At 45.1% G+C, this 13536-nt stretch overlaps 1 protein-coding gene across 2 annotated transcripts in view; it reads right to left on the bottom strand.

Moving 5' to 3' along the window:
• LOC144100421 (zinc carboxypeptidase-like) overlaps positions 1-13536 on the bottom strand; it is a 33467-nt gene that overhangs the window by 10404 nt on the left and 9527 nt on the right. For both annotated transcript variants that reach the window (XM_077633382.1, XM_077633383.1), the window contains 4 exons: positions 12921-13031; positions 6345-6441; positions 4188-4390; positions 1667-1751 (listed from right to left, as the gene is read on the bottom strand). In XM_077633382.1, the coding sequence (XP_077489508.1) occupies positions 1667-1751; positions 4188-4390; positions 6345-6441; positions 12921-13031 (496 nt within the window). The remainder of the gene's footprint in view (positions 1-1666; positions 1752-4187; positions 4391-6344; positions 6442-12920; positions 13032-13536) is intronic.

Genomic DNA, 13536 nt, shown 5'->3' with positions numbered 1-13536 from the left:
ACCCCCTACTCCCTACCCCTGGCGCGCAGGCCTAGGGGCAGGGGACGGGGCCTCCGCGACTAGATGCAGGCAAAGAGTTGCTGGCTCTTCGCGGCCTCTACCGCCAGATGGATGGCTTTCCTCTGCATGGCGGGGTCCGCGCTTTGCAGAAGGGTCTCCCAGGCTTCTCTACTATTTATTCCTTCATTGACCCCTGGGGAGTGTGTGCATTGCCAGATTATGTGATCGAGGATCCCCCTCTCCCCGCATTCCTAACATTTATCGTCTATGGCTTCGTCTTTCAGGACGTGTGATGCCCATACCGGATTTATGTAGTTTCCTGCTTGTAATCTGCGCCAAATTGTTGCCTCTCTGTTTCCGAGCTCTTTGTCCGGTGGAGGGACAGTTCTTCGCTGTAATCTGTAGTTTTCTATTATCTCCGTGTATGTCTGTAGTCTCTCGTCAAGCTTCTTGCAATTGGGCGGCTCTGCTCTTGCCCGGAGGTAGAGATCTCGGGCTAAGAGGTGCGCCGCCTCGTTGCCTGGAACTGACGTGTGAGCTGGTGCCCATATGAGGCTAATTTTCCTATCAATTTTCCTTCCAACTAGTATTCGCACCGCTTCTGGTGCTACTCTGCCCCTTCCCGAATTGTAGATGGCTGTTCTGCTGTCGCTTATTATGTAACTTGCCTTGGTGCCTACGCAAGCAAACGCTATTGCTACTTCTTCAGCTACCTCTGGGTTGCGGCTGCGTATTGTTGCTGCCGAGATTGCTTTACCTTGGCCATCTACTACCGAGGCTACTGCCGCTCCCAGTTTGCCGCTCGCCGCATCTGTGTATGCCACTGTCTTGCTGTTTACTTCGCTGAAGCGTTTGACTAGTGCTTCAGCTCTTTTTTCCCTCCTTTCCTTATTGAAGGTGAGATGCACGTTCTTGGGAAGCGGGTCAATCCTCAGCTGTTCCCTGATTTTTCTTGGAATATCCTGTTTCTTTTGCATGCCTCTGTCCGTCTGCAATCCCACCATGCTTAGAATGGCCCTGCCTCTGTATGTTTGGCTGAGTCTTTCCTGCTGGGCGGTCCTTACTGCTTCGGCTATTTCTTTCCATGTATTATGGATTCCCATTACTAGGAGTCCTTCGGTGGAGGTGCTTATGGGTATTCCGAGTGCTCGTTTGTAGCATCTCCTGATTATGGAGTCCAATTTATCTCTTTCTGAGGCCCGGATGTTTAGATATGGTGTAGCGTAGCTGAGTCGGCTGATGACGTACGCTTGTACCAGCTTAACTAGGCTCCTTTCCTTTAGCCCTCTTCCCTTGAGGGCTATTCTTCTGAATATCCCAGTCATCTGTGCTGCGTAGCCTTCCAATTTCTTTATGGTTTCGTCGTTGTATCCGTTACTTTGAATGAAAGGACCTAATATTCTTATTTTGTCTACTTTGGGTACTGGTTTGTTTCCGACCATGATGTTGAGATCGCTGTCTTTTTTCAGCCTTCACCCTATGACATAAGCTACACAGCAAGCATCGCCATCTACCGGCGTTGATATCAGAGACGGAGCTGACAAACAGGAAATGGACAAATGAGTAACACCTGTGTGGAATCGTTGAAAACTGCCTTGATTTCAAATATTTCCTGAAACGGATAGCTAGGTTGTACTTGGTGCCAGACATTTTGTGGTTTACTTACATAGGGTCGTCGAAATGGGCCCGACCGTGTAGTTGGATCCGTGCACCCTTCTGATGGCTTCTTTCGCATTCAGCGAGATGTTGAGCTAAAAGAGACGAAGTTGCAATACCTTGTAAAAAAAATCGATTCGTAGTCAGACCACGTCTTACGCACATCAAGCTTGGATTTATAATCCATATTACAGCTTTGACGCGTAAATTTCGCATATTTCTTTACAAGAATCGTAGGAGTAGGCCACGGGATTTATGTAAACAGGGTAACGCCAATTTGCTTCGCTCCTCCTCCCGTCCCCCATGGGACTTCTGTTACCAAGTGTTGTAGAGAGAAGGAAAGTTCGCAGAAGTTATTTTACTTTTATTTTCAATGCCGCAAGCCCCTCTAGGAAGATTTAGTAAATGGGCGCACACAACTTTCACATTGAAGTTTAAGTTAGATCCCATGAACAAGGGAAGTTCACAAGGCGGCAAAAACACATGCCTAAATAAGTCAGGAAACATTAAGTACTTCAAAAATCTGAGGGCAAAAAATGTAGATGTGGCAGTTTGCTTGGTTATAATGAGTAATCATACGTGGTTAACGTGTGCAACATCCACATAAATTTTAAAACAAGGAAGTTTCGCAGCTGGTGGTGGTAATCTTTCTTCAATAAAAAAAAAACGTTGGAGACGGTTAAGCCTGCATGCTTTGGCAAGACAATGCAGTATGATACAAGGTCACGTGTTTCCCTTATACGGGATATGTGTTTGTGTATAATGTGGGGTGTATTTAACTTCTTGAGAACATGTGTGCTTCCACCGAAAAAAGGGACAGGACCTGACTCTTGAGGAATGTCTGAGCGTCGGAGAACGTGAAAAACTTCTTTGCATTTCGCTTTCTCCTAAAAGTATATTATACTATAAATGTATTTCCTGGCGGTTTTCATCGACTCATTCGTTGTTTTCACGCATGCAGAGTTTTGGGGTGTCGTTCTTCGGATATCGTGGTTCTGCAGCCATCTAAAAAGTACGGAATAATAAAAAAAACTGATACAACCTTTTTGTTTTGGCGTGCGAGTCGCTTTTGTCCTCCTTTGCACTGTATTATTCTTGCTCGCTCACTTCTAGAACTGACATTGTCTTTCTGCTAGGCCATGGTGTCCTATATAAACAACACTGTTGCTAATGTTAGCTTGTCAAAGGGGCTTGCAATAGAAAAAAATCTTAATTTCGACCGCAGTCTTCGTGATGCGCTTATTAGAGACGAGGCACATAGATCTCATATCTTATTATACACTGCACTATTAGAGCTAGTTAGTTCTCAGTCGTCTCTGCAGTACGGTCTACTGTAGCGCACATTATAGATTTTGTTTACCTGCCTCTGATTTACAGTCTGCAGTATCGCGTTACACGCCTGGATTAGTTTGAGGGCTATATTACGGGTAGATGAAATAGCACCGGCTGTGAGGGAATGCCAGAGAATTTTTTCAGCGATGTACCATAATTTCCCTCATATGTTAGCTTGTTCTTTGAGACAGATACAGAAAGTGTGACGGTGCTGAAAGGCCATGCACGACGAATGCGGAGTGGAAGGAACTTCGGAGTATTACATTAAATTTGTCTCTGGTACAGCTGAGCGAATGCATTGTTCCTCTATCCTCCTGCGTCCTATAGACTACAAGATTGCGAGGAATTAATTATTTATTTATATCCTTCTTCATTTACCTACAGAACAGGTATAAGGGCTATGGCCGGCATAATACGCGTGGTACAATTTTTTAATGAATGCATTTTGGGCAGAGAAAGAAATGCGAGGAAAGAAATTAAATAAAAGATGCAGCGAATTTGTCAACAGTACAGGAAGAACATCACAGATTCAGTTATCACACAGACTTATCATAGAATTTTTAGTGCTTTAGCATTAAAGCCCCCACTCACCAAACCTCCCCCAAAAGTACTGCTGGTTACGCATGCGATTCTCAGCAGACTCAATTGGCTTTAGCTGCCTAGGAAACAATGCCTGTTTTTAAATATTGGCTACTTTTAACTGGGACGTCCCGTATATATTTTCTTGTCCCCAGAATTATATAATTGGTTTTTGGGGAAAGGAAGTGGTGCCGTATGTCTAACATATCGGCGGACACCTGAACCGCACCGTAAGGAAAGAGATAAAGGAGGGAGTGAAAGAAGAAAGGAAGAAAGAGGTGTCGTAGTGGACGGCTCCGGAATAATTTCGACCACCTGGGGATCTTCAGCGTGCACTGACATCGCACAGCACACGGGCGCCTTAGCGTTTTGCCTGCATAAAAACGCGCCGCCATGGTCGGGTTCGAACCCGGGAACTCCGGATCAGTAGCCGAGCGCCCTAACCACTGAGCCACCGCGACGGGTAATGTCCCTAGAATTAAGATTAAGAATTCCGCCAGCCTCGTGCCATTGTATCCCCGATATTCAGCGTCCTTTTCTGCTTGGCTTGTTGGCGAGCACTGTCAGTGCTGTTTTATCTCCAGCGTGAATTCGTTGGTCGTTGCGAAGTGAGAACTCACCAACTGGTTGTACTCGGGAACGCGTTCTCGGCTGTAGCCGTAGGGGAACATCCACAGCTGGCCGAAGGAGTGCACCGAGAAGTAGAACTCGGTGCGCTTTTGGACCGCCTGCAGGGCGTCCCGGATGGCGCGCGCTTCTGGCTCCGAGAACGCGTTGTCGCCGCAGTACGTGTCCGTGCAAGGGTTGGGGCTGGACTTGATCTCTGCGGTAGGCGTCATCGGCACAGCTGCTTCTATTGGTTCAGAGGTAGATTGTGGCTTCAAAGTCAAAGTCAAAGCATTCTTTACTTTGAAAGTGCGAGGCATTATATAAAAAAAATATTTGGACCGGTAGCCGTGCGGCTAGTGAAACGGTCCAGTACAAATATAAAATAAAATACATTAGACAGCCGTAATAAGCAAAAATTAAAAAAAATAATAAAAGAAACACGAACTGTAACAACGAATGCTTTGGATCAAAATCCGCACTTGAAGTAACACTTAAATAAAAACCTCCAGATGACCAGACAAGAGTTGATGACCAGACAAGAGTTAGACTATGGGTAATGAAAGGGAAATTGCACAAATACAGATTCTGTGAAAAGTGCAGAGCCCAGGGGCTCTCCTTCTGGGCCGTACTTTTTTTGTGGCTGTTATGCATCACCAGAGTTCAGAATCCCTCGAAGGTGGGGAGAATTCTCCTCTTCCTCACTCCGATACTTAGGACCACGAATTCTACAAGGACCCCACTACATGTCTTATGAGCAAGCTCCTTGGACTCTTCTATTTCTACAGAGGCTGCTCATAGGTCGCTAATCCGCGAAGTTCCTGTTATACCTGTCTTGAGCGGCTCTGAATTTTTCGAGGCTCCAAAGACAGAGCAAATCAAAACACAAACCTCTGTCAATCTCCTGGGGTCCAGCTGCGAAATGGAAGTTTTTGCTCCATAAATCCGCAGGCACGGAAATTTGACGCCAAACAAGAGAAAGGTTTGTAATTATTAATTTGACAAGCTCATGGGGTTTCGAACGTTTTCAAGTTGCGCGGGTTCTATGAAAGACGCAGTAGCGGAGTGCTCTGGATTTATAGATGTCTGCGGTTCTTTATCATATCCACTGGCATCGCACAGCACACGGACATTTGTTTGGTATTTTTTCTTAATTGAAACGCGGTAGCTGCGGCTGGAATGCAATCTCGCTATCCCATGGTCAGGAACAGAGGACATTTGCCAATAATTATCTGGCATTGTAAAGCGCCCAATTTACTTATATAGCGTGTACTGCGTCGGTCTAATTTTGAAAACCAGTTTGCAGTTCGCTACTTCATTATTCACTTGTAGATCCACGAAAAAATGACTACTTTTTGGGAAGGTTAAGTACGGAGAAAACAGAAAGAAACTCCCACACCTAGATATCCTTCTCGGCCTTGAAAGAGAGAGAGGGAAAAAAAGCCGTTGTACACTCTAAACAGGTACGCGCCTATACGAGAGTCGAACCCAACCGCGGCGGCTGCGTTTTTATGGAGGAAGAACGCTAAGGCGCCCGTGTGCTGTGCGATTTCAGTGCACGTTAAAGATCCAAAGATGCTCGAAATTATTCCGGAGCCCTCCACTACGGCACCTTTCTTCTTTCACTCCCTCCTTTATCCCTTCTCTTACGGCGTGGTTCAGGTGTCCAACGATATATGAGACAGATACTGAGCCATTTCCTTTCCCCAAAAAGCAATTTTTATTATTATTATTACTATAGGAGAGTAGAAAGGGAGTAAGCTGACCTACTAGTGCACTAGCTTTTATAAAAGTTAACTCTATTTTACTCCTTTCTGTTTAGAGTGTATCTCGTCCTCAAGGTAACTCTGATTCAGTTGCTTTCATCTTCTTTCCACCAAGAATAAATACGCACCGCATTAACAGCTCTGATGTTTTGCCTAACACAGGTTCACAAGGTGTGACATCTGCTTCTACAGTGACCAGCTAACGACTCAGCATGGCGGTGTTAAGGTCACCGTAATACATGCAGTTTAGCCGAGCTAGGTGTCCTATTTATGCGCATTTATACGTAAGCTTGTGCTTCATTAGCCTGCTTCGAAAGCAGTTTTCTTAACTGTGGCCAGCGGCAGCAGGAGGTGCAGTGCTTGAAATGAAATAAAGGTGCGATTGAACGGCCCCATTATACTCACTGCAAAACCCGCCGACGTCGAAGTTCCTGTTGGCGTCAGCACCTCGGCAGATCTTGCTGTAGATGCTTCTGGAGCGGGTCTTTCTCCAAAACCGGTCCTGCAGATACGCAAGATGTTCCCCATTTATGACTAATTTTTGTCATTTCATCTCACCTGTGCAGGCAGTCAGGCCAGCTTGACTGCTTAACGGGCTCACCAAGGACGCCTCTATCGGTTTTTGTTTAAATAAAGATCTGTTCTATTGCTTTTTATAGATATGTTGATGTTTCCCCGGCTGCAAAAGTTGCAGTTACTGTTGAGAAAATTTCATTTAAAATTTTTACTGCAGCTCTATTCAAACTTCTGACGTCTATGCCGAAGGACTCCGTGATAAGTGTTTTGAACTGAATAGCAGTGTAGCATAGCCTCTGAGATCTTGCCTAAAAAAATAGCATCGAAGCATAGCAGTTTATTTGTGGAATGTCCCGATGGTGGTGAAACCTGTATTTTTTTCCCCATTTTTGGCCTACAAGAACTCCATTTTCAACGAACCTAGAGCCTTTGTCATTGAAATGCGGTATTATAATGATTCAGGCCGACTTCAATTAGTCCTAACTGTACAATTAAAAATTTTATTCTTGAATTACTCCCTTCATCTTGGTTACAGTGCTGTTCATAGAGTGTCTTATTGTAACTAGAGGGAAACTTGAAGGCGCTACCTTTCATACACCATGGATAGGCGCAGGAATGCCTGGAAGGCGAGGTTTCTTACTTGCCTTGGCTATGGTTGGACATAATACGTGGATTAATCTGTAAAAATACGACTCCTTTTGAGGCAGGCCTCGTGGAAATGCTGTGAAAGCTTCCATCCAGTCCAACGCCGAACTTTCACTCGCGTTAAATGTCCTGACGATGTGAAAAATGCAGTATTAAAATAATTTAAGCTAATTTAAGCTGCGCAAAGAGAAGAACACTGTGGCGCAGCTACCAATTCCGAGGTACAATCCATTCTTTCGGCCTGACACTCGCCAATCCAAACACGAAACCTCGTCTTCCCGGCTCTCCCGGGGTGGAGTGCTCTTTAGCACTTTATTTAATAAACTCGCATAGACGGTGGCGACATCTTTCACTCCAGGTAATGCTGGGAAATTCTTTGATATCGTTGCTTTGTTAGCTCTGAAAGAGGCAAAAAACAAAGTTTTGCTTCATATTTTCGCAGAATATCGAAGAAAGTGTATTCGTCAGGGTATTCGGTACAATTTTGCAAGACGGCACGCCGTAAATTAAAAGAACGCACTTCCCTCGAGTAGGCGCAACGGACGACTTTGGTGTTCCCATTGATTTAAATAATTAGAGATTTGAATTAATGAGAATTCATTCTTTCTTGTCGCCGAGAAGGTGGCCGGCCAGGACGTTGGAAATTGATTATGACCACGCCAGGGGCGAGTTTCTTGGCTGCTTTTGAAAGGGGGTAGGGATATTCCTATTTGCACAATGTTTTTTCTCGGATTTTCTTTTCTTCTTAGGACATTTTTTTTTCAAAGTTCTCTCACATGAGTTTCCTGACTGGCTATGCTGTTTGTGATTCTCTTGTTGACGTTCTGAATTGCCAGAAAGGGGCCCCCGATGCGGTCACAAAAATTCCCTACGGGCACGACTGATATTCGTGGTGAGAATAAGAGTGGTAGGCAGTGTGTTCACACAGATGATTTTCTTCGCAAAATAAGAGATGAAATGTGGGCAAATAGGCATGCGAAAAAGCGAAATTGAATGAACTACTCTTGTAAGAAATGCCGAAGACCATGACAGAATATTTATACCATCGAAAAGTATGGGCTAGGCAAGTGCCCAAGGTACGATTTACAACCACGAAACAAATTAAAAGAAAAACGTTACATGCCACAGTTTCTGAAGCATTACTCTCAGAAGGGAGCTGAGTTTTTGGGCTCTGCTGCTAGTGGGTCAATGTGCAGGGTTTTCATCATACGACTGATTTTGAGCAACACTTTACGTTATGGCTCCATACATATTAAAAAAAACAAGTGTAAGAGTTCTCCTTGAGACTAACCACTGTAGGCTACAATTTTAGGGGCATCATTATTGTTTATATTGCGCCTCCCGACACAACAACTTCTTTACTTGGTTTGAAGGCCCTGTTAGAATCGCGCTATAAGGGACACCGTAGTGGAAAGCTCCGGATATCAACCACATGGGGTTCTTGAACGTGCACACAGATTGCACAGTACAAGGGTACCTAGCATATTTCTCCTCCATCGAAATGCAGCCGCCGCGGGTTCGAACCCGCACCTTTCTGGTCAGCAACCAAGACCTTCATCCACTGAGCAATCGCGGCGGCGGTGACAGAACTATTGCTGCACAGAAATGAAGAAAATAATTTTGATTGTCGCTCTGGGGTGACAACACGCGGGTCTACAGCCGCTCAATTAACAAATTCTTCGCTTCTCGCAAAGTTCAGATGGGAAGATTTGGACCTGCCACCGCGTCCAGAGGTTTCCGCCTGGTGCTTCACCCGAAGAAAAAAATCGCAGCTCGAACGACAACCGGGAAACCTTTATTACAAACCTATAGAGAAGTTTGCGCCTCGACCATGTCCAACCTTCTTGGATAAAAATTTTGAATATTAGAAAAGTGTAAGGTACTGTTACGGAAATATTTAAATATTTAAGGTAACGGTTCATTCTTTCGATGTGTTGGAAACTTTCTTTTAAAGCTTTTCCATCGATCGCATCAAGCAGTTGAGACTGCCATAGAAAACCAATGGAAAACATTTTTAACGATCGCAAAAACGTTATCAGTAAATAAATGCATTCTGCCGACAGGAGGACTGCGGATGTATTGATTGTTGTAGCAGAATCTTACTATATATGAAAAAAAACATCGCGCTCATAAACTCTTTCCCGTTCAAAAATGCATAGAAGTGTTGGGTTGTGAACAATGTTTTCGATAAACAGTGATGTGCCATACCGGTGCTCAGGAGTCAGACAACTTGTTCGCCAAGTATTCCAAGGCACAATGGTCTCTTTACCCCTAATTTCTATAAGCGCCTTGCATTAGTCGGGTACTTACACCCATGACCACTCACTGGCGCTTACATGCATTCATTGCGGTGGTTCATTAATTCTAGATAGTAGCCCCACGCACGCTCACGCTTACTCATTTTGACGGGCTTTCACTCACATTCCTGCTGTCGCCTGTTCAAACTCATCGCCATCGTCATTAGCCTGACAACGCTCACTCACAATCGCGGGCAGTCGATCACTCTCATATCCTTTGACATCCATCGATGTAACCTCGAGTTCGCACTAAACGACACTCACGTTCACCACCATTTCCTCGTTTGCAATAATGTTTGCCCCGCCGCGGTGGCTCAGTGGTTACGGCGCTCGGCTACTGATCCGGAGTTCCTGGGCTCGAACCCGACCGCGGCGGCTGCGTTTTTATGGAGGCAGAACGTTAAGGCGCCCGTGTGCTGTGCGATGTCAGTGCACGTAAAGATCCCCAGGTGGTCGAAATTATTCCGGAGCCCTCCTCTACGGCACCTCTTTCTTCTCAGTGGTTACGGCGCTCGACTACTGATCCAGAGTTCCCGGGTTCGAACCCGACCGCGGCGGCTGCGTTTTTATGGAGGAAAAACGCTAAGGCGCCCGTGTGCTGTGCGATGTCAGTGCACGGTAAAGATCCCCAGGTGGTCGAAATTATTCCGGAGACCTCCACTACGTCACCTCTTTCTTCTTTTCTTCTTTCTCTCCCTCCCTTGTCCCTTCCCTAACGGCGCGGTTCAGGTGTCCAACGATATATGAGACAGGCGTCCCTCATAGCCTGAGTCGCTTTGGGACGTTAAACCCTCACAATCCAAACCATATATGAGACACATACTGCGCCATTTCCTTTCCCCAAAAACTAATTATTATTATTATTATCATCATCATCATCATTATTATTATTATTATTATTATTATTATTATTATTATTATTATTATTATTATTATTATTATTATTATTCAGGTTTGCTTACGCTCACTGGCGCACTCGTGTTCACCTTGCACACATGAGCGTTCACTTGGATTCACACTGTGGTCTGTTCACACTCAGGAGCCCCCACACAGTTGCGCACTAACGTCCACTCAAACTCGCCTTTACGTGAACTTACACTAGCGCCACCTGGCTTTCTCGCAGATATTGAGCTCGGGACATCAATGCTGTTTTTCTAGGCTATGTACATATGATAGAGAGCGAATAAATGCAAATAATTTGAATTTCTGCCCGCATATATACTCGAATTGCTAGCATACTTCAAGTAACGGCCCTTCTGCAACGTATTGTTATGTGGCGGCCAGCCGAACAATGATACGAGATGACTGATGGCAACGGGATGATTTGTTGTGGTTGTTTTCCGTATAAAATGGCACATACCCATAAGGGGGATTGCACCCGCCGTGGTGGCTCAGTGGTTAGGGCGCTCGCCTACTGATCCGGAGTTCCCGAGTTCGAACCCGACCGTGGCGGCTGCGTTTTTATGGAGGCAAAACGCTAAGGCGCCAGTGTGCTGTGCGATGGCAGTGCACGTTAAAGATACCCAGGTGGTCGAAATTATTCCGGAGCCCTCCACTACGGCACCTCTTTCTTCCTTTCTTCTTTCACTCCCTCCTTTATCCCTACCCCTACGGCGCGGTTCAGGTGTCCAACGACCTATGAGACAGATACTGCGCCATTTCCTTTCTACAAAAACCAATTAATTATTAACACAAGCGGGATTGGCCGTAACCAGGCGGGGACTACTTGTGTTGCAAATTGCATGCGGAAAACATAAGATGACCTAAAATATCGGGTAAGTCAGTTTCCGTGAAAGAGGTTGTGATGGGTAGTAAGGCGGACTAACAAGATTAAAGTTATGCGAGGGAGTGAGTACCGATAAGAAGGAAAAAAACATGTAGGGATAGCAAAACAGAAATACCCAAATGAAGGGTTAAAGAGCATTACGAAAGCTTCCTGGAGATGATTTAATGGCCGCTGGCCTAGCGCTAGAGGCCCTGCTCGCGCCACTCGCAGCTTCGTCTGCTTCGTCACAATATCAACGCAAAGGCAAATTATAAGCTGCCAGAAATGCGGGAGGCCAGCGAAAAGGTAAATTCGTGCAAAAGCTAGCCCTAACGCAGAACGGCCTAAAATTTATGTGGTCGTAATTCTGCATTCACAGACGATAGAGCAGTTTTGAGTTTTCCGCTTGAATTCCTGCATGCGCTTGCTAGTTAGCGCTTCGATTTGTAGTCATTGACAATAAGATGTTACAAAAGTTAGCCCAAAGCAGCTACTATGTAATTAATTTTCTTTTAAATCAATCTCCCAGTTATTTTTTGTTGCATTTTTGGGATCATGGAGCCATTAATAATGAAGCCTTCGAAATTCATAACAATGGCCCAACGTTTTCAATGAATGGGAATAAATGGGTTAAGATGTTACATCAACTGTTCCTTATTCTGCTCTGATGTATCTAATTGTTTCATCTAACCAATTTCTACCCCTGTATGCCTCTCATAGGAGATTAAGGCCATCGTGGTCACTGTGACTCATCCTCGTAAAGCTTCACTTGATCTAACACTTGTAATTTAGAAACTAATGATGGTCTAGCTTTGGTTAAACCGAGGGAGAAGCGGTAGCTTCATGATGGTTTAGCCTGGCCATGCCCTCTCACGTAAACGCCGCGTTTCGGCTCCTCGGCGAGCCAAGAGTCGATCACGTGATCCGATTTTAATTGACCTCGACTAAATCTCGACGATCATGTTGACCTTGACGCGACATTGAAATCTCCTTGTCTTTTGACCTTGACCTCAACCTTTCACCTTTGCAATGGCTTGAGCATTGGTTTGACCACTGACCTTTCACTGGTTCTCCATGCTTATAAACTGAAGGCTTGACCTTGGCTGAGCTTTGAAGGTCATGGGAAAATACACGGCGATCTCAGCCCGTTACCTCTAGTAGTGAAGCTACCGCTTCAAACCTGTTCTGTCCCATAGAATTAACCGGCATGGTCATTGTGCAGGCTGTAGGGAACAACGTGGCACAAAGCTGCGATCGGCCGACTGGAATGTGCTGCCCGAATGAGCGAAATGGTTTTAATATGATTCCATTAGAGCCCACTGGTCCCAACATGCGTTGTCGGTCATATATGTCTTTCGTTGGCTAGAGGGAAGTGACGTCACCAGACAGGAAGTGACGTCACTTCTGGTGAAGGCGGGAAAAGTAGTTAATGCTATCGCATTGCCTACGCATATTGGAATTAGGTGTCCGTGTGAATTTTCTTTTGTGCTCATAGCTCTGTGAATATGCAAAGGCTTGCTGTGAACGATTTTGTTCCCTTGAGTAAAACAGCTGTAGAGAGACTCAGTATATAATTTTTGACATGGGAAACGGTGCTGCAACGCATCAAGCCGTACGCTGAAAGTTTTCTATAGTATTGCTGGTGTAACGAACACTTTCAAGTATTCTCAAAGTAAAGAAAAGATTTCTTAAGCGAAGTTTTCACTGCAAGAAGAGGATTTGCATTAACAGAAGTATTAGTGTCGGTAGTAAACTTACCGTAGTATGCGTGAACTCGTAGCCGTCTGGGTTCACAACCGGATAAATTCGCCACTCATACTTATACAGCAGGTTCCGGATAGTCTCGTTGGTCTCGTTCTGAGTCGCCAGCTTTAGTATAAAGAAACAATACAGTTAGGGCTTTAGAGTGCACTAAAAGCATGTACTGCAGTAAACAAATAAAAAATAAAAATTCGCATTGGTTCAGTCATCAAGAAATCAAACATTCCCAATGGCGCAGCCAATGCGAGCGCCTCTGCCATTCTTGTTTTTTTTAAATGCGATAGCATTTAGGTTGTCGTCTCGAAAAAATATTCAGGTTTCTCCGTCACGAAATTCCCTGATTAATCGAGACAGGTCACCTGACCTTGTGACATAATCACAAACTGCCCACCGTGGCAGGTGGCAACCTTCCCAGCAGATTGTGAACAAAATGCCCACCGTGGGAGGTAGCGGATAAATTAATGATTGGTGGACAGAGTTCACGTGAGCTTGCGACGTCATCACTGCCTGGTCACTGTGTTGTGAGCCCTGTGGCACGTGGAAATTACATTAATTCAAATGCATTCAATGCACTTGCTGTATGCCCACAGTGGCTCTGCGCATGAGCCTTACG

The sequence above is a fragment of the Amblyomma americanum genome, chromosome 8 (genome assembly GCF_052857255.1).
Source record: "Amblyomma americanum isolate KBUSLIRL-KWMA chromosome 8, ASM5285725v1, whole genome shotgun sequence".
Classification (NCBI taxonomy): domain Eukaryota; kingdom Metazoa; phylum Arthropoda; class Arachnida; order Ixodida; family Ixodidae; genus Amblyomma; species Amblyomma americanum.
The sequence above is the reverse complement of the archived record's forward strand: the minus strand, read 5'-3'. Positions and strand labels throughout refer to the sequence as shown.